The sequence below is a fragment of the Onychomys torridus genome, chromosome 15 (assembly GCF_903995425.1).
Source record: "Onychomys torridus chromosome 15, mOncTor1.1, whole genome shotgun sequence".
Lineage (NCBI taxonomy): Eukaryota > Metazoa > Chordata > Mammalia > Rodentia > Cricetidae > Onychomys > Onychomys torridus.
Genome location: NC_050457.1, coordinates 35,924,294 through 35,949,240, shown reverse-complemented (window position 1 = coordinate 35,949,240; position 24,947 = coordinate 35,924,294). Strand labels below are relative to the sequence as shown.

General features: G+C 42.1%; 1 protein-coding gene across 2 annotated transcripts in view; it reads right to left on the bottom strand.

Moving 5' to 3' along the window:
* Il6st (interleukin 6 signal transducer) overlaps positions 1-24,947 on the bottom strand; it is a 41,451-nt gene that overhangs the window by 5,114 nt on the left and 11,390 nt on the right. For both annotated transcript variants that reach the window (XM_036206963.1, XM_036206962.1), the window contains 13 exons: positions 21,540-21,845; positions 20,397-20,517; positions 15,210-15,370; positions 14,421-14,575; positions 12,241-12,400; positions 9,648-9,730; positions 8,589-8,799; positions 7,904-8,086; positions 6,212-6,313; positions 5,909-6,055; positions 5,369-5,509; positions 2,296-2,392; positions 411-492 (listed from right to left, as the gene is read on the bottom strand). In XM_036206963.1, coding sequence (XP_036062856.1) covers positions 411-492; positions 2,296-2,392; positions 5,369-5,509; positions 5,909-6,055; positions 6,212-6,313; positions 7,904-8,086; positions 8,589-8,799; positions 9,648-9,730; positions 12,241-12,400; positions 14,421-14,575; positions 15,210-15,370; positions 20,397-20,517; positions 21,540-21,845 — 1,949 coding nt within the window. The remainder of the gene's footprint in view (positions 1-410; positions 493-2,295; positions 2,393-5,368; positions 5,510-5,908; positions 6,056-6,211; positions 6,314-7,903; positions 8,087-8,588; positions 8,800-9,647; positions 9,731-12,240; positions 12,401-14,420; positions 14,576-15,209; positions 15,371-20,396; positions 20,518-21,539; positions 21,846-24,947) is intronic.

Sequence of the window (24,947 nt, the reverse complement as noted above, 5' to 3'; positions counted from 1 at the left end):
TAAACTATAAAATTTTACAGGTATAATTGTTAAAATTAAGTTCAAGGATCACTAGGGGATAGCGGGAAGGCCTGCCCCTGTAGGGTGTTTTTTAAGTGTAAGAGTCTAGTACAGTTCCCCGACCGCATCTGCAATGCGTGAAGATGGAGAACATTACACTTACAATCCAGTCCAGACCCCTGTGTAACAGGTTCCCAAGTTCCCCTTCCCACAAAGTACTTGTTGTGTTTACTCAACAGTGTGAGGAACGGGGGCACGAACATGCTACTGTAAACAGTGTCCTAGAGAGTCATTACTCATGATTTTGACACCTGCTGCTTTCGCCAGGTCTGAATATCTTTTAGTTAAACTCTATAAACGTATCCTAATAAATAAACCTGCACACTAGAAACAAGAAGAAGACATCTTACCCTTGGCGGGGTATGAGGTGACCACTGTGCAATATGACTCTTTGAAGGATCTGGAACATTAGGCCAGATGTGTTTTTTAATTCTGAAGAGAAAAGAAGCAAGACGTATGAAGAACCACATGTAACAATGAGAAGCCTTTTTCTGTCATCCAAGAATCTTAATTACCAAACTAACAAAAATATCTGTTATCCTAAAGCCAAAAAAATTATTACTTGTAACCAAGAAAAAGATACTGCCAAAACCACATACAGATTGTCTGTACAGTATTCCTAATGAAATACGGTTAATAAGGCTACTATCAGTATTCAATTAAAAAAAAAATCTCTGATCAGATCCTCTAATAAAAATCAATTAAGAACTTTAGGTCATAACAGGTTGTGATTTGTCCCAACAGAAACAAATTCAAAGACATTTAACTTTCAATTAAAAGTATCTAGTCAGAAAATTAGATAAAAAAATGGTTTACTGATACCAAGTAAAATATGATAAACTTGTTGTTTTTCCCCCAAGAAGACAAGACTGTAGAGCAGATACACAAGGTGACGGTGGTGGCACACTCATGTCATCAACTCAACACCCAGGAGGCAGAAGCAGCAAAAACAGACGTTCAAGACCAGTCTGGGAATATAACACCCACTCTCGAAACAAACAATTAAAAAGAATAAACATAGTTTGGGGGACAGAAATGAGAGTCCAGAAGTAAACATGGACTTGCAGAAACGACTGATTTGGGGCACAGGAACAAACACATTTACTTGAAAAGAGATCTCTTTTCAAAATCAACAGAACTAGATTGGGGGGGGGGGGGACCTAACTGTGATCCATAGCATGCCCCCAAATTAATTCAGGATGGATTATAGATGTTAGAGCTAAAACTAGTGACCTAGAAAAAAAAAACACATGACACTGGGTTAGACAGATTTCTTAAAAAGGTTACAAAATGCAAGAACCACAGAAAAAGCCTGGGAAGGGAACTTCAAAATTAAAATCTTCTGCTTTTCCAAAGTCATAGTTAAACAAAATACACAAACTGGGACAAAATTTGCAAAACATGTATTTGACAAAAAATTTTGTTCTCAAACAAAAAGAACTTTTACAACTCAATATAAAATTGGGCAAAAGGCTTCAATAGCTATACTATGAACAAGCTGGGTCATGGCAAGAGCCACTGGTAATGAGGAAAGTGGATATGAAGCAGCAAGTACTTCACTCACACCACACTTTCAGCAACAACCAAACTGAATGCCTCGGTACCAAGTGCTATCGATGGCGGAGCGCCTGTACGATGGTGGAGGCCCTCAGAAAGCTTGGGTTGTCTCTTTATTCTTTTCCTGTGGTGCTGGAATTGAACCTAGAGCCCTGCACATGTCATCTGAACGCTCTACCAGAGTTACACGCCTGGTTCTAGCAGCTTCTCATCAAGTTAAATTATCTGAGCTCTATGAAAACATGTACCCATACAGAGGGTGGGATACGGATGTTCACAGTGGTATTACAAACAGCAGGCACGGTCAGAAACCTCTAAACTCTCTCCCGTACCACACTACAGGTCAGGACGCAGCAGCATACAGGACAGAAAGTAACATAAGCAACAGCAGGGATGTGCTCACGAGTGGTGAAATGTGAGGCTCCCAGAAGACTGTAAGCCGCCTGACTGCGTGCACGTGAACTGCGAGCTAAGACCAAGCGGTCACTGGGAACACGCTCGTCTTCTGTGTGGGGCAGGGGCTGAGGGCACACTAGGAATGAGCGAGGGAGGAAGCGCTGCAGAAGTGGGGTGCATGGTAGGTAGGTGGATCCGTGCACAATCCATCCCGCTGTAGACAGTTCAGACAATCACGTAAATGAAGTGCAGCCGACGGGCAGTGAGGAGATCGGTACTTACAGGTCTCGCTTGTTAAAGCAGAACAGGACGCCCAGAAGAGTCGTCAGGAGGAACGCTAAGCACACGGGCACGACTATGGCTTCTATTTCTCCTTGAGCTGGAAAGCAGAGGGCAGACCTGTTAACACATGCAGAAAGAGGAAAGCACGCGGGGTCCTCACCGGAGGGACGCTGCTTGATTTCTGCTATGGAGACGGTGTCTCACAATGCTTCCAGAATGACCCGGACTCACTAGGGAGCCCGCCCAGGCTTTCCTGTCTGTCTTCCAAGGGCCTGCACTGCAGATAATCGACAAAGGACACATTCCTTTCGCCTGCCATGGTGCTTTTCAGGTTTTGAGGTGGCCTTTCTTCCTCTCTCTGTCCTTGGTTAACCCCGGCCATTTGTCCTTCCATGAAAACCTGGCTAGGTGGTAAGTATAAAACACACACTGGCTGGGAGGATACAACGAATTCAGCTCACCGGTAATAATCATCACAACGGGAATACATCTGCTACGGGACCAAGAATCTCAGAAGGGATGCTCACAAGGCATGAGGGTGGCAGAGTAGACAATTCATCTAAAGAGCAGCGAGGCCGGGCATAGTGGTGCTTGCCCGCAGTCTCAAGTAGGCAGGAGGTGGGGGCAGGAGGATTGGGAGTTGGATGCCAAACTTGACCCTGGGCTATATCACTAGAGACACTGTCTCAGAAACAAAATATTTAAAGATGCAAATAAATCTGAAATTCCTAAATATCACACAAATCTCTATATGCTTTTAAAAGACGACTTAACTGAGTCCCTGAGGGAGACATTTTAAACTCCCTTGTGGCAGTCCCTGGGTAAGTCCTCCAGCTATCTCCACCTGCCTTTTCCCCTGGTGCTGAGGACTGAACTCGGCCTGCCCTATGCTAAGCCTTCACTCTGTCATGGAGCTAATGCCTTTTCATTACTCATTTTAGGAAAAATACGAGAGTAATCCTTCCGAAATACAGTTTACTTAGTTTTACCTTCCTGTGACACATATGCCCCTGTAAGTAACTCTACATCCCAGGAAGGTCAGTAGGAGAAAAAAAATCAGACAAATGCTGGGAATAAACTATCGGTTGGCTTTTCTTTAGACAGAGCCTCCACAGGCAGCCCAGGCCGACTTTACCTTGTGGTCCTCCTGCCTCCCCCTCCCCCAGTACTGCTGGACATGCACCGTGGCAGGTGGTAAGGATCTTGTATGCAGACTATCTAACTTAGGTACAGCTGTTCTCACAGCTGCTGCTAAGCCATGCTCTGCGTCTCCCATGCGCCTGTCCCGGGCCCTGTGCGCCCTCTTCTCAAGATGCCTTCTTCTTTGTCCTATTTTCCACATCATATCTGCAGCTTTGTCTCCTCTGAGAACCTTTTTTTTTTGGTTTTTCAAGACAGGGTTTCTCTGTGTAGTTTCGGTGCCTGTCCTGGAACTCATGCTGTAAACGAGGCTGGTCTCGAACTCAGAGATCCACCTGCCTCTGCCTCCCGAGCGCTGAGGTTAAAGGCGTGCGCCACCACTGCCCGACTCAAGAACCTTCTTTAAAGGTGAAACACCCTCTGGAGATGGCTTTAGCCTTTTACTGTTTACGAATTAAATTGCCCAAATAGCTCTGTTTTATTCCCTTTAGGCAGTATCTCTTCAACTAAGCTAAAGTCTTGTGGGGCAAGACTCTCATGCCATTTGAGGAAGCTGTGATGGAAACAGCAGATAGGTAACCACCACCACAACAAAATCAAATTATAAAGTACTTTTAGCATCACTGATCCACTTTAAAAATGTAAACAAAGAAGAGACATTGCTAGATTATTTTTTAGAATGGAGTTTGAGCAAATTGATATCCTCTTTACAAAGTACTATAAAGATTTCCCATAGTGCATATGACTTTTGCAACTAGGGAAATTCTTCCAAAGTTTCACTATTTTTTCAGTGTTTGTTTTCATGTTTTAACTGTTATGGATCTATTAACAGGTCATCACATGGGATCTCATTCCAGAAACGACATTAATTTTCCCTTGTAGGGAAGATCAGGATTTTATATAATCACACTCATACATATCTTTACATTCAACCCACAATGAATACGGATTTTCCTCTGGAGGCATTTAGGGAATTAGAAACACAGTTTCGGTAAAATAAGAAAGCCTACGATAACTCAAAGAAGAATGTATTGTAAGTCTTTAGGAAGGCTACAGAACAGCCACACAAGAGCTTATGGATGTAAACAAGGGCAGGAGGAGGTAAAGACAGTAAGGAGCCTCCGGTCAAAGCAGCAGGTTGATTCCCATGGGGAACGAAGCACAGGCAACCCGACTTGCTTCGATCACGAGAGAGAAAGATACAAAGACCTTTACTGCAATTTCAGTTGCCATTTCTGGTTTTCACAAATAGCTGGATGCTTGTGGCAGCAGAGAGAAGGTAGCTGAGCCATGTAGGGAGTCTAGGGGGCACATGGCGATTGGACCAATGACAGCTCTGCAGAAAGCAGGAAAACCAAGCATGGCTCTAAGAACCAGGGGCACAGGGAGCTCAGGCAAGGGAAGCCAACAGACTGCGCTGACGCTGAGTAACAAAAGTGAAGCTAACGTTCAGCACTGGGCAGGACGGGGTCCTCCAGGAGTGACAGACACTAGGGTGAAAACCCGCTTCAGCGGACAGTGAATGAGCCAGACGAGTTTCTCAAGAAATCTGTCTGTAAGCAGAAGGACCAAGTGTAGGAAGGATGGACAGTTGACACAAGCCACCCTGTGAATAAAGGACCCACGAAGAATGGTCTGTAAGCTCTTGGGGTTTACAGTACAGGTGGATTTGGCCGCCACAGTTAAGTAGGCTCTGAAGGGGAGGAATCCCTATAACCAGCATCTAAACCCCATGAACACCATAAGCATCCCTAACGTCCACACTCCTTTCTGGGTCTTACCGCCCCGCCCCACACAGCCAGGGCTTTGCTGCACTAGCACGGAGCTGCACCTCCATCCTCATCGCTACCCTTTCAAACAACGTTTAGCATAGCAGGTCCATTTCTAGGCATCACATTAAAGTTAAAATAGACAAAACCTCCCGATTTCTTACCAAACTTTGGTGTTGTAAAAGTGAATTCCGGACCTTCTTTTCCACCCTCATCTGTGTACGCTGCCATTTGGACCATGTACAGCGTATCACTACTCAAAGAGGACAGTGTATATTCTGTGTGGGAAGAATCCACATTCACAACTGCAAGGAAAAATGAGGCTTCTTTTAAACTGTTGCAAAATCACATTGATTTACTCTGTACGTGTATGCAAGAGAGAGAAGGAGAGAGACAGAGACTGTATGTGTGAAGGTCAGTGGACAACTTTTGAGAATCAATTCTCAATTTGCTCCCCTCACCCAGGGGTTGAACTGAGCTCATGAGGCTTGGTGGCAAGCCCTTGACCTGCTGGGCCACAGCCCACAATACCACCAGACCACAATACAGTACCTTACAAAACAGTCCCAAACTGTAAGAGACATTTGTGGTGTCTGCTAAGGATGTTGTATACTATAAGACACATTATATGAGAAACTAGTATTAAAAAAACTTAAGGAAAAGTTTTAGTAACATATTCTTAGTAATTGCTACAATTTTATTACCAATTTCATTTCCAATGATGGTTCTGTAAGAGATAGAGTAGTTTCTAATGAATCCATTCTGTTCATCAACAGGAAGTTGGTCCCATTCTAGGACAGCTTCATTTTTCCCCACTTTCTTTGTCCGAACAATGGGTCCTCTGGAAGGTGCTGTAAGACAGTAAATGCATTTGGTAACTGAAGTGACATACATCAGCAGGAGTCTATTCACACAATTATTTGAACATAGTAGGGATTCTGATTTAAAAGTGGTCAAATGTTTTTGTGAATGGCAGGAATTTCCAAAGCAAGCACAGGTGGACTCACCGGCCTGTTTGAGGTAGGCCTTTACTGACTCAGAGCTCCCGGGTCCACTGGAGAACACCGGAGTCACGGTGATCAGATAACACGTGCTCTCCAGGAGGTTTCCTACAGGAACAGAGAAATCATTTCCCCCAAATGAGAAATGAAAATCCAGGATGTTTACCTTATAATTTCATGACTACTTCCTTCTCCTTTCTTCTAAAAACTGCAGTTTTATAGATAAAGTTGCCTTTTCTATACCAAATGCAGACTTAATACACTAACATATTGGCTGTGTAATTCTAGCATTCAGATGGCTGAGGTGGGAGGCGGATAATGTGCTGGAAGCTATCCTGGGCTACACTGTGAGTACAGGTTAGGACGAGCTATCTAGAGACAGCAGGAACTAAAAGGCTATGTTTACTGTCAATACAGCAAACCAAAAAGTAGAGTGTTTACAATGTTAACAGAAGTAGACTGCCTTTACATCAGGACGTGTAAGCAAAACACTTCCAATTACTCTGGGGCAGCTTAGGTGTCTCAGCTCATTTTGAGACCAGCCAAGCTGCAGGGTAAGATCGTGGGACGAGCACCAACGCACAGCTGTGGTTGGCCAGGGCCTTGCGGAAACACAGTGAAGGCTGCCTCCCCTCGATTTTAAAAGAAACAAATCTTGAATACACTACTTTATTTCTAATCATTCCAAATGATCAAAGTAAGTTTTAGCAGGCAGTAAAGCATGGTTTAGCAGGCAACAGTTAAAATGGTCTCTTATAAACTATGTCTCATACATACCAGAAAATAAGGTGGTTATTATATCATTTATACCTTCAACATGAATGTCTATTTCCTTCACTAACATCCATAAAAGTATACAAACCTTCTGTCTTCCTAAAAATAGCAATTTTACCTTTTCTTGATACCTATTATCAAAAAGTGAGCCATTTCTAAATTTTGCTCTAATAACAGTGCTACCAGGGTACTGGGCCTTGAATCCTTGTTTCTAGGAGAGGACCCTACACTCTTTCAGTTCCACAGGTTTGATATGGTAAGCCTGACAAAAGAGACACCCAAGCTTATTACCAAGGAAGAGCAGGTTGCTACGAGCCAAGCATGCCCCTTCCCAAGTGGTTTACAGCAGCCATCCTGCTCAGGGAGCCCCTCTGTGCCAGCTACTCTGATGGTCGCCCTGCTTTAGGAGTACAAGAACACATAGGGAGTGGGCTGTTCTTCCTTTAACGCTGTCACATGACTTTACAACCACATGGTAGCAGGTAGCAGCTACAATCACAGAAGAGTGTGTTTGGAACCCTGCAATATCATTACCATTCTAGGGCAGAACGTGAAAGAATATGGAAGCCTGTGTTCTGGTTGGGCTCCCTGTACTCGATGGTCCTACAAAGTTAAACTAGGAATTATTTTACATCTGGAGGATTAGAGAGTTAACGGAGTTGAATACACATAACGAACAGTCTAGAGGCTTGATTCCCTATTATTTTCGAGTGTCTACAAAAGCATTAGCCCATCTCCACAGAGACCCTAAGAGAGGCTAAGTGTTTCGTGTAACTTGCCAAGAGTCACACATCTAGTCTCTAGTGCGGCTCTAAGTCTTTCCGGTGGCTCACAACACCCAGAAAACAAGAACAGCAGCATGCAAAGGAAACCGTCTCAAGAGTCAGACAAACATGATCTACTTAAATGGTTAGGGAAGAATACCTCTTAAGTAGGTCTTCGTCACAGTGCCACCTTCCTGCTGCCAATCTGGGACACACGGTGAGTTCTCTGACAACACACACCACTCAATTATGTATTTCTTCGCAGGCTTTGGTGGAGGAGTCCATTCTACCCAGAGCTTCTTATCTTTCGGGAATGCGCTAAGATCCACTACAGGGTGAGAGGCTTGAAAAGGGATAAAATCAGTCAACACTACAGAGCTGACATTTCAATATTTTGCTGTCATAGCCAAAGCATGTGGCTTATAAAGCTCCAAAAGAAAAAAACACTTATACACAGGCAGTCTATTTTTAAACTCAAATTCTCTTTCTCCAAATCTCCAAAGGTTTTATGATTTTAAATTTATAATTGGGTCTTCGTCCTAAATAGCTAGAGGTAAACAATATATTTGTGTCACTTGCAAAGAAAGTTCTGAGAACCTTAAAACAGTATTTCAAGAAACCAAATAAATCATAAGGAAACCCTTGAAGAATCAGTAAGCTAGCAGCAAAGTTTAAGTGAGCCACACAGCGTTGGAGTCCTTCCCGAGTCCTGATGGACAGAGCCTCCTGATCTCAACCTGTGGCCACTGCCACTGTGGGCAGAGAACAGCTTCTCTAGCATGCTTTCTGGACCCTGTCCACACTTACCCCTGACACCCACAAGTGAACCTCCACCTTATACGCACCTTTGAAGTGGGAGCTGGGGATGGTGAGGACAGCTGGATCTGACTTGCCAACCTTATTTCTTGCTGCTAGAGATGCTGTATAGCGATTATTTGTGAGATTTACTATCAATTCCATACCGTTAACTGTGTAATTTTGTGAAAATGATTTCCACTGTGTAAGATTCACTTCATAATCCAAGATTTTTCCATTGGCTTCAGAAAGAGGTAATTCCTATAATAAAATTTTACCAAAGGTTATTTTATGAATCTTGAATCATTTTTTCACATCCACAAATTCTGCCATTATGTCAAACCTGTAAATATTTAATTGGAAAGAGAAGACAAACTCACTTTTAAAAAGATTTATTTATGTTTATGTATATTGGTGTTTTGCCTACATGTCTGTCTGTGGACTGTGTGCATGCCTGGCACCCATGGAGTTACAGATAGTTGTGAACTTCCATGTGGGCACCAGGAACCAAGCCTGGATCCTCATAACTGCTGAGCTGTCTCTTCAGCCTGAGCTCATTTTGAATTTAGTACTACTCACTAAGAATATAAACAAACAAAATAATAAATAGGAAAAAAACCCTTCAAACGAACCGGGGCATCTAGCACGGTCTAGCTCCTGGTTCTGCAGTGTCGGCACAGCTCAGATGTGGGTCTACAGTATTTAGGCTTCAGCATTTTTCTGCCACCTTGTAAAGTATGATGTGCTGAATCAGCACATGGACAGCCTCATCAGTCCACAGCCTGCTGTCTCCAAGCCTCTCTGTTTCTTTCTAGGAGGCTCCCCTAGGGAGTTCAGAGAAGCTCAGAACACGGGCCTTGTGCTTACAGAGGTTACCATTTTATGAACTGTGATGAACTCCCAAATGAGGGATCAGTGAAGTTCATGAACTTGGTTGGACTCTCCATTAGCTAAATAAGGCTTTGTATTTCTATACAGCAACATTATTAAAGCCTGGAGGAAATTAAGATGCATAGAATAAAAATTTAAGTGTTAAAAACTTCAAATAACATTTAAATGCATTCTATGGGATAAGAGTATAAATAATTTTTTTTTAATTTTTTTTTTACCTTCCATATGAGCCGTGCAGTTCTAGATTCTGAAGTATGGGATGGATTTATCTTATACCAGAAACTCGGTGGTTTGGATGGTCCTAAAGAAAACACAAACTTCATAAAATAAAATGCTTTTTATCTTAACAATACAGAAAAATCCCGAAGTGACTCTTCTTGTTCGTAGTGGTCTTGCCCTGCAATCTCAGGTTTTCTCTTCACAGCAGCAGCCCACTGCAGTACTACGTGTGCACTTGGGTCTTTCACTAGTCAGGTGACAGTGATCTAAAAGATCACTGTCATCTTTCGACTTCTTCACTTGAGATGGAGTTTTGCTTTGTTACCCAGGGCTGGTCAGAACTTCTAGACTCAAATGATTCTCCTGCCTCAGCCTCCTGACAGCTGTGCCATGGTGCTTGGCTGTGGATTACAATGGAATTCTTCTCTAATCTTAATGCTATAGAGATGTACGTATATTCTAGTCAACAGACAGAAAAGCATCCCTACTTGTTTCCTGTGTGTGCACGCTTTCTTCTGTTGGATGCTTCACTATATTCAGACACACACCTTCACCTCACACAGCAGCCTCCTCAGTTCACTGGCCTCCTCATTTGTCTGCTTTAGCTGCTTCTTCTTCATGGTCGGCAAACCCACCACTTACATTCATGCAGATCCTTTCTCGTTCTACTGACTAGTATGTCTTCAGTTATATTTAATAGTAGTGCTTTCTTGAAAAACTGAATGGGATCCTGTGGCTGGCAAAGCTGGGCCTGAGGTTGTGATATTCCAAACTCAGTTTCTCAAATAGCTGTGATTCCAAGAACATGCCACTACACCTCATCTAATAGGTCTGAGCAATCAGGTGCTGGTTATAAAGAGGCCGTAGTACACAGTGAGGGAGTGAGGAGAAGGCAGTAATCAGGAAGGTTTGTGAAAAGCTGCTGGTGCAGGACATTTGGATCTTACACACTCGGATGGAATAAAGAACAAGAGAGCACACAGGAAGTGAGCCAGAGAAATGTCTTAACATGAACAGCATCCAGAAGATTCATGCTGCAGGCTTACAGAATACCTCCTCTGATGGCTTGTAGGTTTTGGCTCTAGAGAACTCTGAATGTACACTCAACCAAATTTTGCCTACATACTGAGGTGTTTCATGAACTTGTACAAATGACCCATAAACCTCTAAAAACCACTTTAAGAATTCCCAGTTAACAACCTGGCGTGGTGGTCTATATTCCTAACATTTGGGAGGCTAAGACAGGATTGCTGAGAGTCTAAGGCCGGCCTGTGTTACAAAGGAATTCTCATGCAAAAAAAATCTGTCAAGCTAAAGGAGCTTAGTTATTTGAGCATCTTCAAATTGGCCATAGTAAGACTGTTTTCTTCCTAGTACTTAGGAGAATGAGAGAAAATCCTTATAGAACGAGAGGACCTTTCTGCCTTTGACATTCTTAGTTAACACGGTGACCTAAACCTCTAGCAAGATGGTGTGAAGGAATGGGGTTTGTCAGCTAAAGCTGCTGATGTGAGACTATGGTAGGAGAAGAATCAACGCCGAAGGATTGTTTCTTGGTGGCCACACAGGAGCTCAGGAATGCTAGCAGATCTGTGAACAGAGTTATTTCTTCAGATGTATTTGTTCTCGTCTTATGAGGGTTTTACCTGCATGCATGTCTATGCACTACAGTATGCAGTGCCTGAGAGGCCAGAAGAGAGGGTGGGATTCTCTGCACTGGAGCTACAGTAGCTGCCACTACTCACTAAGCCACCTCATCAGACCCAGAAAGACCCTTTTGAAGACTCTATATCTTTTCGTGCTTTTATATTTTGTACAGTATGTAACTGTGATTTAATCAATGATTAAAAAAAAGGAAAATGAAAGCGAACTAACCCAACCCCAAATCATTCCTTTCCCAAGGGCTTATCGAATGCTGGTAGGAAAATAAGAATGTGTAACATGGTTTTTGACAATGTTTTGTTTTGGTTTTTGGACAAGGTCTGTGCAGTCCTGGCTGGCTTGGAACTCAAACTCACAGAGATCTTCCTGCCTCTGCCTCACCAACGCTGGGACTGACGGCATGCGCCACCACACCTGGCTTTGCCAGTGGGATTTTTTCTGAGTTTGGAAACAATTCTCTAGTTAGGGTATCTTGGGACAACCCTCTTTGGACAAAGTTAAGTGAATGGTTTTGTTGTTGTTGTTGTTTGTTTTTGTTTTTGTTTTTTGAGACAGGGTTTCACTATAGCTTTGGAGGCTGTCCTGGAACTCGCTTTATAGACCAGGCTGGCCTCGAACTCACAGAGATCCGCCTGCCTCTGCCTCCCGAGTGCTGGGATTACAGGGGTGCGCCACCACCACCCGGCAAGTGAGTGGTTTTTTTTAATGACAACTAAATACTCTTTCATAATAATGTAACCTCATTAGGTATCAAATAGATCTATACTATCAATAATACACATCAAGTTTTATTTTGGAAGAATAAAACACTGGTTTGACTAAAATGGTCTTATCTAGGCAGCAGTGAGGTCTGCATCTCTCAAATACGGCAACACAACTCACAGCCCCAACTCCGCTGGCACTCTCCCCACCCCATTCTTTTTTACTCACTGTCCTCATATGTGACCCCACTTGATTCCTCACTCCAGTCGCTCCAGTAGCCTCTACCGTCCTCCTTTATGGAGCGGATCCTAAACACATACTCTGTGAAAGGTTTAAGGTCCTGGATGGTGAAGGAAGTTCGGGGAGACTCTGTATCTTCAAGAGGGACCTGAAAGTAAAAGCAAATTGAGTGACATCATCATCAACACCCCGATATATAAGGTTCCCTAAAGTGAGTACAAGTGTAGGAATAAATTTAACATAAATGAACAAATTCAGCCTCTGGAGAGAGAGAAATGAAGTTTAAAGTATGGCAGTCTACATCCGTCTGTTCTTTCTTTTGAGAGGAATGGGATCTGTATGTGTTGCTCAGGAGTCTCAACATGACAGAGATGACACGTGCTTGTAGTATCAGGCAAGACTGCACTAGCGAAGATAGAGAAGTAGCAAGTTCTAGGCCAGGCTGGACTACTGAACTGAGACGCTGGCTCAAAGAACCAAACCAAGCAAACAAAGGACCAAGCACATAAAATCTTTTATAAACCAAACCAAACAAATAAACAACAACAAAACCCTTTAAGGGGGCTTAGTAAAAAGGTATGGGCGAGAATATATAAGAAGAGACTATATATCTCAGTGGTTAGTACTCTGGGAATTGTACTGTTACCAACTAACTCTGTGTCCAAAGGGGAGAACAGTCTGAACAAAGAGTCAGAGAGGGTGTCCTTGACAGGCACAGCCTTAGAGAGACGGCTTACTCCGCAGAGGAAGAAAATAAACATGTTCTCAAGTCTATCCCTCTTCTTACCCATCAAGCACCTTCCTTCCATGCATTAACTCACAGGAAGGTAGACGGAAAGGGAACCCACAGTGAAATCACAGGCCAGCACACCAAGGCAGGAGTCGTGTGGAGAAGAAAGGATGTGCCTTCGTCAAAGAAAAGGGAACCAGCTACGGCTGGCGAGATGGCGAGATGGCTCAGACAGTAAAAGCCACCAAGCGTGAGTTCTGGGGTCCACACAGTGAAAGGACAAAGTGCCTTCTGTAAGTTGTGACTTCTACATATATGCTGTGATGTGTATATACACACACACACACACACACACACACACACACACGTTTAAGGAAAAGGAAAGAAAACTAGAAGCTTGCCTAATAAATAAAATTGTCTTTTATTTGAGCATAGAGAGATCAAATATACAAAATCACTTTCTTCCACTCTGAGATTTTGATAGTGGATACAAAGTACCTGTTAAGTTTGGTGGGGTCTCTGTACTGCTAAATTAAGGCTCTATAATATGAAAATATACTTTGAAGAACTTTAGGTACACGTCCACTCTATACAGTGTGAGTCATGAGCCCGATTCTGTTTTGTTAATTTGTAACTGTATTCTGAGCCCATAACAAAGTGGAACAGCAGGAGTTGGGGATTTAGCTCAGTGGTAGAGCACTTGCCTAGCAAGCGCAAGGCCTGGGTTTCGGTCCTCAGCTCCCCCAAAAAAAAAAAAAAGAAAGAAAGTGGTACCAAGGTTTGGGGCTCAATAATAATGCAAGCAGGGTAGTAAAATAAATGAGTGGACCAATCAACCAACTAAAGCAAAAGTGGGCCATCAGTAATAAATGGATCCAGGCAGTCAATGAAGTGCTGGCCTTGAGACAGTGGCCAGCACTTCCTCTGCTGAGCGTCGGCTTTGGGCACGCCACCCCTGGCCTTCCGATTCTGAGAGTCCCGTTCATCCTTTCTATACTTCAGGAGCTGGTGAACCCTCTGAGGACTAGAGGGTAAGAAGGACCCTGGGCTGTGGGCAGAAAGTCTGTTACACCTGTTCAACTCTTCCGCTCCAGCCCCCAATAGAGACAACAAACATGTCCCAGTAAACTCCGTTTATAAAAGCCGGGCAGGTTTTAGCCCACTGTAGCAAAGACACTCTGAACTATGTAAGCCAAGCCCTGCTCTATTTCATTCTTAAAATCTCTGTATTGACCCGCATGCCTTTCATTTCCATCAAAAGTGCTTTTCCTAAGATCCTGCATCACTTCCTTAAAGGTCACTGTGTGTTTCTATCGGCATGTCTGCCAAATGACATGTTCACATAATCACCAACTGAAGACATTGAGAAAAGAGATAAGACTTCATATTAGCGTTTTAAAAAAGGAACAATTAGAATAAACAGCAACTTTCAATTTACCTGGATCCAAGTTGAGGAATCTTTTGTCCTATATTGAATGTCGGATTTCAGCCTTAAAGAACTGCCAAAACCCGAATTGATCCATGTTAACTTTAATATACTGGATAATTCCTCTGAGTTGCTCACTGATAAATTATGTGGTGGGCTGGGTTTCACTGAAGAATAAAACAAGTCCTAATGTTGGTCATACTTTAGTTTTATGATTTCATACACAAAGTCAAACCAACTATAATCTTCTTTATTAGATTATTCTTACCAAATGAAAGTTCTCTAGAAATGATGCTCTGCTATACAATGGGAAAAGATGCTAAGGAAACTTTTCCTTGTCCAGTATAGCTGCTAATTTGCAGGTGCTGGTATAAAAATACTAATTTTTTAAAAAGAAAACATATTTATAAAGAAGATAAAAATAGAAGAAGAAAGTCACTGTGATTGCAACGGCGTGAGATGCTGGAGAACTGGACGACACCAAAAGGTACCATTTGGAGGACAGTTCAATGTCAGCCTCAGACACACGGTCAGTGTAAGACCAGCCTGGGCTACATGAGACCTAGTCTCAAAAACAAAACAACAGAAAACAAACAACAGCAATGATAAAACATTCCAAAAGGACACTGAAAGTGGCTACGTGTGGCCAGACTACAGCTATTTGTCTGTTTCCAAATTACATTTAATAGTATTATAAAAAGACTACAAAAATCACTGTACTAATAAGCATTTCTACATTAACTGAAGTCTGAAAAGTAATTATAAACCATTGAGTAGTCTCAAATTCAGGCTTATAGGTACCTTTCTCCACGGGATCGAAATTGATACCCTCTGATGAGACCTTCCCGAGGGCATTTTCTGCTTCCACCCAGACTTCAATGTTGACAAAATAGATAGGAGGGTAGCTAACCATGCACGAGGTGCCATGCTTTGTTAGACAATCAGGAAACTTTTCTGTTGCCCTAAATAAAAAATTGGAAAAAATAAGCCATTAAAAATAAATTTAAAAATACAAAGGTTAAAAAAAAATTACTGGAAAAGAGTTGGATATGATCCAGACTGTTGCAGCAAAGTCTGCAATAAATGTTGGTTACCAAAGACAGATCACATATTTTTAAAATTGCACTCAATCTATATCTGTCTTATTTCCACCCACATTTTTAATCTGAGAATTTAATTTCAGAATTTTATGCTATGTCCTTATTGACCCTTCAACTAAAAATTATCTATTTCCTGTGCTCTTAGAATAGCAGCCCCATCTCATCCAAAAAGACATGTTTCAGGATCCCCTGTAGATGCCTGAAATGCTGGGTAACACCAAATCCTAGGTACACTACGGTTTTTCCTAACATGCTTCACTATGATGGTATTTATCTCTAAATTAAGCATGGTAATGAACAACTCTAACATGGTAACATTAAGTGAACGCAGTCTCTCCCTAAATACTGCAGTGTGCTCGCTTTTCTTGTCATGCCGTAAGGTAACACACTGCACGGAAGATGAGCTGAACTGAGGTGAATGGTGTCAGTCCTGAGAGAGAACGCCGGGACACTACTGACCTGACAAGAATTCAGAGAGGACTGTGGGGATCTGAGCAAGAATGGCCCCCAGAGGCTCATAGATTTGAATGTTTTAGTCATTAGGGTGTGGTGCTACTTGAGAAGAATAGGGGCTGGGGCCTGGTTGGAGGAAGTGTGTCACTGGGGGTGGGCTTTGAGGTTTCAAAAGTCCAAGCCAGGCCCAGTGCCTCTCTCTTTCTGCTGCCTGTGGATCCAGATGTAGAACTCTCAGCTACTTCTCTAGCACTAAGCCTGCCTGTGACCCACCATGCTCCCTGCCATGATGATAATGGACTCAGCTCTGAAACTGTAAGCAAGCCCCCAGTTAAATGTTTTCTTTTATAAGAGTTGCCTTGGTCATGGTGTCTCTTCCCATCTGTTTCAGGTGATGCCATTTGGGGCAGATTATGTCCATGGCTGGTGATCTATTGTTTATAAAGTGGTCCACTGCAAGCTTCTAGAAGAACACTATAAGTGCAGCTTGTCTGTCTTTAACTCACCAAAGGATTGCTTAGAAACGCAGTACTCTGCTTGTGATCAGAGCATGCCTTTAATGTTGCTTTTCTCCAAGGACTATATTCTATACTTTTGTTCTTCAGTGTCTGTGTAATTCAAACACTGCTGATTCCCTAAGTTCTCAAACTTTTGTTCTATGAGGCTGTTTCTACAATGTGTTCATTGCTGGTTATACTTCAGTTTCCTCTTCATCTTCTTCTGTAGGTGACTCAACAAGATGGCCCATTCCTCATTCATCAGTACTTCTCAATGGCCTCAATGCTGGTCCACATGTCAGCAAATCATTCTCTACCAGCTTATCTGCCATGTGAATGATTTCCCTGTCTTCTCTGTAAAAGCTTTGAAAAGCATTCACATTTATATTCTATAAACTTACCAGCAGGCATTTACATGTAGTTCTAGTTTGAATTCACCCACAGCAACTCTATGACTATTACCATCCCAGAAAAACAGTAAATCATCTACAGCACTGCATAAGTACAAATTAGGGTCTCCCACTTGTTACTGGTTGAACACAATCAATGCCAGGTGGGCCCAAGTGGCCTCTGCCAGCCAGCCAAGGCTGTAGTAAGAGGTAAACTACTACTTGACACCTTGGGAATAGTCTATGCACTATCTATTGCTTGTAGGACTTGAAATCTCCTTAAACTCTTCTTCCAAGAGTTCTTCCACTTCTTGAATAAGGCAGTTGTGGAAGCACCCCACACAGGAGGGGTGTGTCACCTCCACATTGTAATTATGCTACCGGAACGCAGGCAGACAGGCATGTAAGTCTGCACTTTGTACACAACACCAGGCTCTCATATGCCTTGAACTGGGACCACACAGTACCAGATAAATCTAAGCTTCATGGTCTGATGGCATCACTGCATCTTAATGACTGTACGTTCTACTGGGCGCCTGCAAATGTAAAGGCAGGTTCTTCATTTGCAGACAACCTCTTCAGTAGGTTTGTATGTTTCAATTCAAACCCACTTCTGAATATGCATAACCATCCCTTACTCACAGTAAGTGGCTTGGTGTCGCTTCCCTTAGGAATCACTTGAGTTCCCCTGCAGACTCATTTGGAGCATGATTTCCGTTCATGTCACCCAGCCGCAGATGGCATACGGTGTGAGTATGGCATACTGTGGTAGTAACTGAGATGTGAAATAGCGTAATTTTGTCTTCTTCATAATACCACAAATAGTACATCTGTTCTTACTGCAGATTAAAATAACCATAGCATGTGATTTTTCTCTCTCCTTGCTCAAGAACTTTCTGTCTTTCACGTAAAGAAAACCACTACATCATTTCTTTTTGCATATACAATACCATGCTTTGGGACCACTATTAGGTAAAACTGGCTTTCCTTCTTAAACACAGCACTGTGTTATCACCAGCAACCAATCTAATAACCAAGGTGACTGCTAAGTAACTAACAAGTAGGCAGCATGGATATGTGGGACCAAAGGGAGGGCCCAGGAGGATGTGAAATTTCATCAGTGAGGACAGGGGTACAATTGCTCAGAAACTGCTTACTTCTGGAACTGTACATTTAATACTTTTAGACTGAAACAACAGATTAAGGGGATTGTTGTAGTTTTCTCCTTCTTGAACCAGAATCCCTACTGAACCAGCAATAGCTTCTCTATTTAGAACAGGCTAGCTGACAAAAGATTAGGGTGAAGGGGGTCTATCAAGGCCCCAAATTTCTTCAACCTTTACAGCCCAACCAGGGAGCCACTTTCTGATTACTGTCACCATAAAAAGTCTACACTATTCACAAAGTTATGGCCCAGTTTAAAACATTCATATAAAATAAACCTTCAAAAAAATTAAAAGATAAAGCAAACTCTTCCTCTGGCAGAGCAGCAGTAGTCTCTCCAGCCCTAATCTCAAATGTTCTAAAACGATGATTTGAGAAAATCAACCTTAAAATCGCTTTTAGAAATATCCTCACCAGTGCTAATCCTGGAACTGTGCTGGAATTATATTCCTGTTTGTGGTGGGAAACGGTAAAAAACATGTTAGTACTGTTAGGAACTAGCGTTTTCAATGCAGAAAAGGAGGACGGAGCTGTTTGATGGCTTATATAAAAACAAAACAAAACAAAATTGTAGTCCCTTTCCAAAGATGAAAATATCAACATGAACTCACAAGGCACCCTATCTTTTTGTGTGAGAGCATTCAAGTAATCGGAGACTAGAGGTCTAGCTCAAAGGCAGAGTGCCTGGGGTGCATTTGTTTTGATACCAGGAACTATAAAATAAAGTACACAAATAAAGGAGAGGCTATCACATGACTCACAAATAGTGATCACACAAGTGCTCACACACCAGAAAGAAAGTAAACGGAAGTGAGCTCGTTCACTCTTAGCTACCTCCTAAGCTGGGGTCAGGACTAGAATTAACTGAGGAGAAATGTGAGGAAACTTTTCAGGGAACATCTGAGTTCTACGGGTGTGTGCACTTGTCAAAACGTGTATCGACACACTTGGGATCTGTGCTCTCACTATATGCAAAGTTTAGTGCACTTGCATACTGATCCAATCATGTAAACACTGAAGTGTTCAACTGTAAATCATACTAATGCTCACAACCCTTTGAAATTCTTAAAGAAAGAGAAACTGACTGCTGGGGAGGAGGATGCATACACAGGAGATAAAGCAAATCTAGTACAATGCAAGGGCAGTCAGTGACTGATGGCTGGCGTCTTCCTCATCCCACTGCACTGTACTTATTCAGACAGCGTCACACTGACGCTGGAGCTCAGTGACTCAGGCTGCCTGGCCTATCTCTAGCTGTCCCCCAGAGCTGACATCACAGAACTGGTCCAATCACCTGGCTTGATGTGTGGGTACTAGGCACCTGAGCTCGGAACCTCAGGCCTGTGCAGGAAGCACTTCACTGAGCGATCTCCACAGCCCCCACCTTAATGCTAGAAAATGTAGAAGAACACACCATCCCTGGGAGTGGAATCTTTGGGGAAAGAAATCCAACCCAAATTTGACCAATATATAGACCTAACAACAATTTTTAGGATCTGTTATACAATATTCCACAAGTAACTCAACTGCATGGAAAGGAAGAAGAAGCAGGTAGAACCGGCCATTTAAGAAAGAGAAGAATTTATCAAGTTAAAAGGTAGGGAGGGTCTTTTGTTTTGCTTGTTTTTAAAATCTCATTTCAAAAGACTATTTTTATAAGAAAATATTTTTGAGAAATGAGGAAATTAATCCTAGCTGAAAGTTTGATATGAAAATATTTCAAACTGCTGGAGTAGACCAGAAATGCGGCGGTTTGAACAGGCCCACAGACTCTCATATTTGAATGCCTGGCATTAGGGAGTGTTGCTATTGGGAGGTGTGTCCTTGTTGGGGTGAGTGTGGCTTTGCTGAGGAAGTGACTCATGGAATTTGGGGGGAGGCTTTGGGGTTTCAAATGCTCAAGCCAGGCTCAGTGGCTCACTCTCTCTTCCTGCTGCCTGCTGATCTGGATGTAGAACTCTCAGCTACCTCTCCAGGATCATGTCTGCCTGTCCCCACCATGCTGATAGTAGAATAAGCCTCTGATTGTAAGCAAGCCCCAATGAAATGTTTTCCTTTATAAGAGGTGCCATGGTCAGGTGTCCCTTCACAGCAAGAGAACATTGCCTAAGACAAACAGTATGTGACTGTGTTTGAAAGTCATCATTTAGAACTATGCACTGCAGTATCTATGGACAGAACATGGCTAGGCTTCTCTTGAAGGCAGCATAGTAGACACACTGCTCACTGCTGACACTGGGGACAGGTGCACATGAAGAGCACATTAATTCTCCTGTCAGAGGATGAGCTGTCCTAAAATAGTCACCCAGTGCTACTACTGACAAAAGGAAGGCCCCAGCAACAGCGTCTGAGAGTCCAGCAGAGGGCACATCTGGAGTAACTTACCACTCGGACTTCAACGTGTAGTTTGTTTCCAGGTACGTCTCCCTTCCTGGGTCCCACTGACACAGCATATTCTTCCCCTCATTCACAATGCAACTCAAATTTGTAGGTATATCTGGGGGAACTAAAAGGAAATAAGCATACATACACAAATATTATCCAACTCATATAACACCTAAGACCCACCTCAATTAGATAAACAAACATAATGAGAAACAGATGTTAGTACCTTTTTCTTCAAACTCTTAACTACTTCTTAGGTCACATATATTTTCAAGTGTAACTCATTAATTTATTGCTTTCACATTAGTTTTCTATATAAAAATAAATTTTTATTTATAATCAGATAAATTATCAGTAATGTCTCCAATTAAGTGTTCTAAAACTAGTAACTAATAAATATGAAAAGGCAGTTATAGGAGCAAAAGCGATTCACATATACTTTATTTTACTATTCTATTTTAGGATAAGCTCCTACTATGTAGCTCAGGCTGGCCTCGAACTCTCAATCCTCTTGTTCCACGTGCCAGGAGCTGGCATTTCTGGCGTCACCAGCACACAAGGCTGCTAAATTTTGTCCTTACTGCTCTGACCCGGGGTGGAAGGAAGGTAAATGCGGAAACTGTAACTCCTGGCTAACCCTCATGCGTCTGGATCACTCTTTTTAAAAACTATTTTTAAGATTATAATTCCATCACTTCCCCTTCCCTTTTCTCCCTCGAAGCCCTCTCATACACCCCTCCCTGCTCTCTTCAAACCCATGGCCTCTGTCTTTCAGGGTTTCTCCATGTTCTTCATTCAGGGGCCTGTTTAACTTGAGCCTTTCTCAGTAATGAGGAGACACAGAAAGTTGCTATCAGCAGCTCTGCAAATCAGCAACACTCTCGGGAATATGCAAGAGTCTCTGGTCAAAGCACTCTTCAAGAACATGACAAATGTTTGTCTTTTAGCAAAGAAATGGCAGCCATGTTACTCTTGGATTTGTGTATAACAGTGAAAATGTACAAAGTATTTCTAAACATTTTTGTAAAGTAAGTATATCCAAAAGCTACTGAGCCAAGTGACTGTCCTTGGGAAGGCTAACAGAAACCATTACAAATGTAGTTCAAGAGTCTGGCGAAGCTGAAAAGGAGACACAGATCTTACAGCCTGAAAGTACGGTGGTTCCGTACACGTTCTGTTCGATCTGCCCAAATGACAGGACATTGCAGGTGAGCTGGACCGTCTGGAGGACCATGTCTGGAAAGGTGACACTAGACGTGGTTCTGTTGATGACGGTGACCTGCTCCTTGGGAACAGCAACATGGTTTGTCTTCCACACGATGAAACTAGCATTCACGTCATACTGCTGAAGACACTTTTCCTTTAGCACACAAATGGCAGTGAAGTTAGAGCCACGCTGTACAACCGGAAATTCGGGGTAGATATAACCACATGGTTCCACCATTTGACCTGAAAAGAACAACAGACTGTGCTGAGTGGCCTGAGCTTGCCTGGCACATGTGACAGCTTGGGTTCGATGCCTGGCACTGGGACAGGGACAAGGGAAAAGAACAAAGACGTAATATCTCAGTACAAAAGGGTATCTGGATAGCAGCACTCAGTGTGGACTCCACAAATTCATTCTAGTAATTCTCTGAAGGAAAAGGAAATGCAAGACTGAAAACATTGTGGTCTGAATTTAAAACCTAAATTTGTAAAGAAATACACAACTTATATTGTACAAAAGTGAAAATTACTGAGCCCGTGGTCCAATATTCTGATTTTCCCCAGAAACAGACTGCTTCCAGTTCATCTCAAAGTTGCCCATCCCTCATGCAACCCCTTGACTCAGACAGCCTAACTAAACTCCAGAAAACAGGTGGGCTGTCTTCTCCAGCCCTGAATGCTGGTAGAGGCGAGGCCACAGGAAGAGAGAGACAGACATACTGTCCATATATGCAAATTCAAACTGTAGTGAGACAGCAACCCAAACCAGAAAGACTAGAAAATATGGGCAAATATGTGTGTTTTAACAAAGTGTAAAGGATAGGATTTTCTGAGCAAACAATTGGACTAGTTCTAGCAATAAATGTATTTTATCCATCAATGCATGGAATAAGCTTTTCTATTTAAAGGAGAAAAAGAAATTAGACAGGATAAAAAAACTAAAACCCAATTATACAGCTGGAGGGTCTCGCCCCCACTGCAGATGAGTGACAGGTCCACCTCTAATTTCCTCTGCTTTCAATATCCTGCTAGAGACAAGCATCTTTGCAGTTCGAACTGTTTGGGAATGCACAGGACGTTACCATTATTATAGTTACTTTGCTGTACAAAAGATCCCAAAGCTTATTTCTTGTATTTAAGTATAACTCAGTACCAGTGAGCAACTTTCCCTCCCTAAGCTCCTAAGCTGCTAGCAACTACCATTCTACTCAACTGTTTATAAGAGCGATTTGTTTAGATTTCACAAGTGAGATCATGTGGTATTTATCTTTCAGTTTCTGGCTTATTTCACTTAACGTGTTTTCAGTTCTATTTATGTTGTCCCAAATGACAGAATTACACTCTTTTAAGATGGAAAAGTATTCCATTATGAACACACACATTCCATTATCCACTTACGTATTTCTTGCTGTAATAAAAATAGGAATGCAGCTCTAATTTGACATACTGATTTAATTTCTTTTCTATTATTTACCTAATAGTGAGAATGACGGATCCTATGTGGTGTACATCAATTGTCAATTTGACAGGATTCAGACTTGCCTAGGAGGTCAACTTCTAGGCATGTCCATGAGGGATTTTTATATTGGGTTAACAGAGATAGGAAGACACACTCTAAATGCAGGTGGCACCATTGCATGGGCTGGGGGCCTGGAGTGAATAAAAGGAGAAAGCAAGCTACACACTAACATTTATCTCTGTTTCCTAAGTGCACGCACAATGTCACCCTGGTGTACCAAACTACTGTCACCGGGCCTTCCCCAGCCGATGGGACTGTCCACTCAAGTCCTACCTTCCTGAAGTTGTTCATCAAGTATTTTATCCTGGCAATGAGAAAAGTATCACAATCTGCTAGTGGGACTGCCTTTTCTTTCAGAGCCTCTGTATTAGTTTTGAAAACAGCTGTACTAATATAAAATTCCATCAATACTGTGTTTGGTTTCCTTTTCTCTACATTCCTGCCAGCACGTATCTTGGGTTTTGTGCTAACAGTCTATCTAACAGGAAGCAGGTCATTCCTTACTATGATTATGTTGGCACTTCCCTGATGATTAGTGCTGATTATGTTTTCATGTAATTATTAGTCATTTGCATGTCTTACCTTGAGAAATGTCTACCTAGGTCTACTACCCCTTTAAAAATATTTATATTTTTCTACTGAGTTGTTTAAATTCCTTGCATAATCAATATTAATCCCTTATCAGGTGTATGATTTGGAATATTCCCCTGTTTGGTAAGCGTCTTTTTACTTGGTTGGTTTTCTTTGCCACACAGAAGCTAAAGTGTGACACACTCTAATTCATCTACTCTTGTTGTATTCCTATGGTTTGGGATCCTAGTGAGAAACTCCTCACCTGTTCCAGTATCCTAAAGCTTCCCCCTGTATTTTCTTCTAGTGATTTATTTCATAGTTTCAGGTCTCGTATTAAAGTCTTCAATCCAGTTGGTTGTGGTGTGCACACCTTTAATCCCAGCACTTGGGAGGCAGGGGCAGCAGATCTCTGTGACCTTGTCTACATAGTGAGTTCTGGGGTGGCCAGAGCTACACAATGAGACCATGTCTCAAAAATAAGTAAATAAATAAGCCTCTAACCTGTTTTGAGTTGATTTCTCAAACTGTTGACAAAAAGAGAAAAACTGGGTATCCAATTACCGTACATCTTGATCTGAAGAGACTGTACTTTAATATCTTAGCACCCTTGTCAAAGATTAGTGGCGATACATGATTTACTTCTATGCTCTCTTGTCTTTTCTGCTACTCTGTTTTTATGCCCACACCATGCTGTTTTAATTATTGTAGCTTTGTAAAGTATTTTGAAGTCAGTTGGTATAATGTCTCCATTTTTGCTTATTTTGTTCAATGTGTGGAATAATCTTTTTGTATACTGTGAAGATTTGTCACTGGGATTGGTTTAATAAAAAGCTGAATGGGCATTAGCCAGCAGGATTTTCAGGGCAGAGAGAATGATGGGAAGAGGAAGGGCGGAGTCACACAGAGACACCATGAGATACAGATCGAGCAGGATGGGAAATATGTAGATGAGGTAAATGAGCCTTGGGGCAGCACATAGATTAATAAGCGTGGGTTAATTTAAGTTATAAGAGCTAGCTAAAAATAAGCTTAAGCTATTGGCTGAGCATTCATAATCAATATTAAATCTCTATGTGGTCATTTGGGAGTAGACTGGCAAAACAGAAAAGTCTGCCTACAGCTCAAGACTATTTTGGGTATTTGGGTGTTTTGTGGTTCCACACGAATTTTAGGAATTATTTTTTTCTAACTCTGTAGACTGCTTTGAAAAGTCCAGAAATTTTAACAACTTTAAATCTTTTAGTTCATGTACA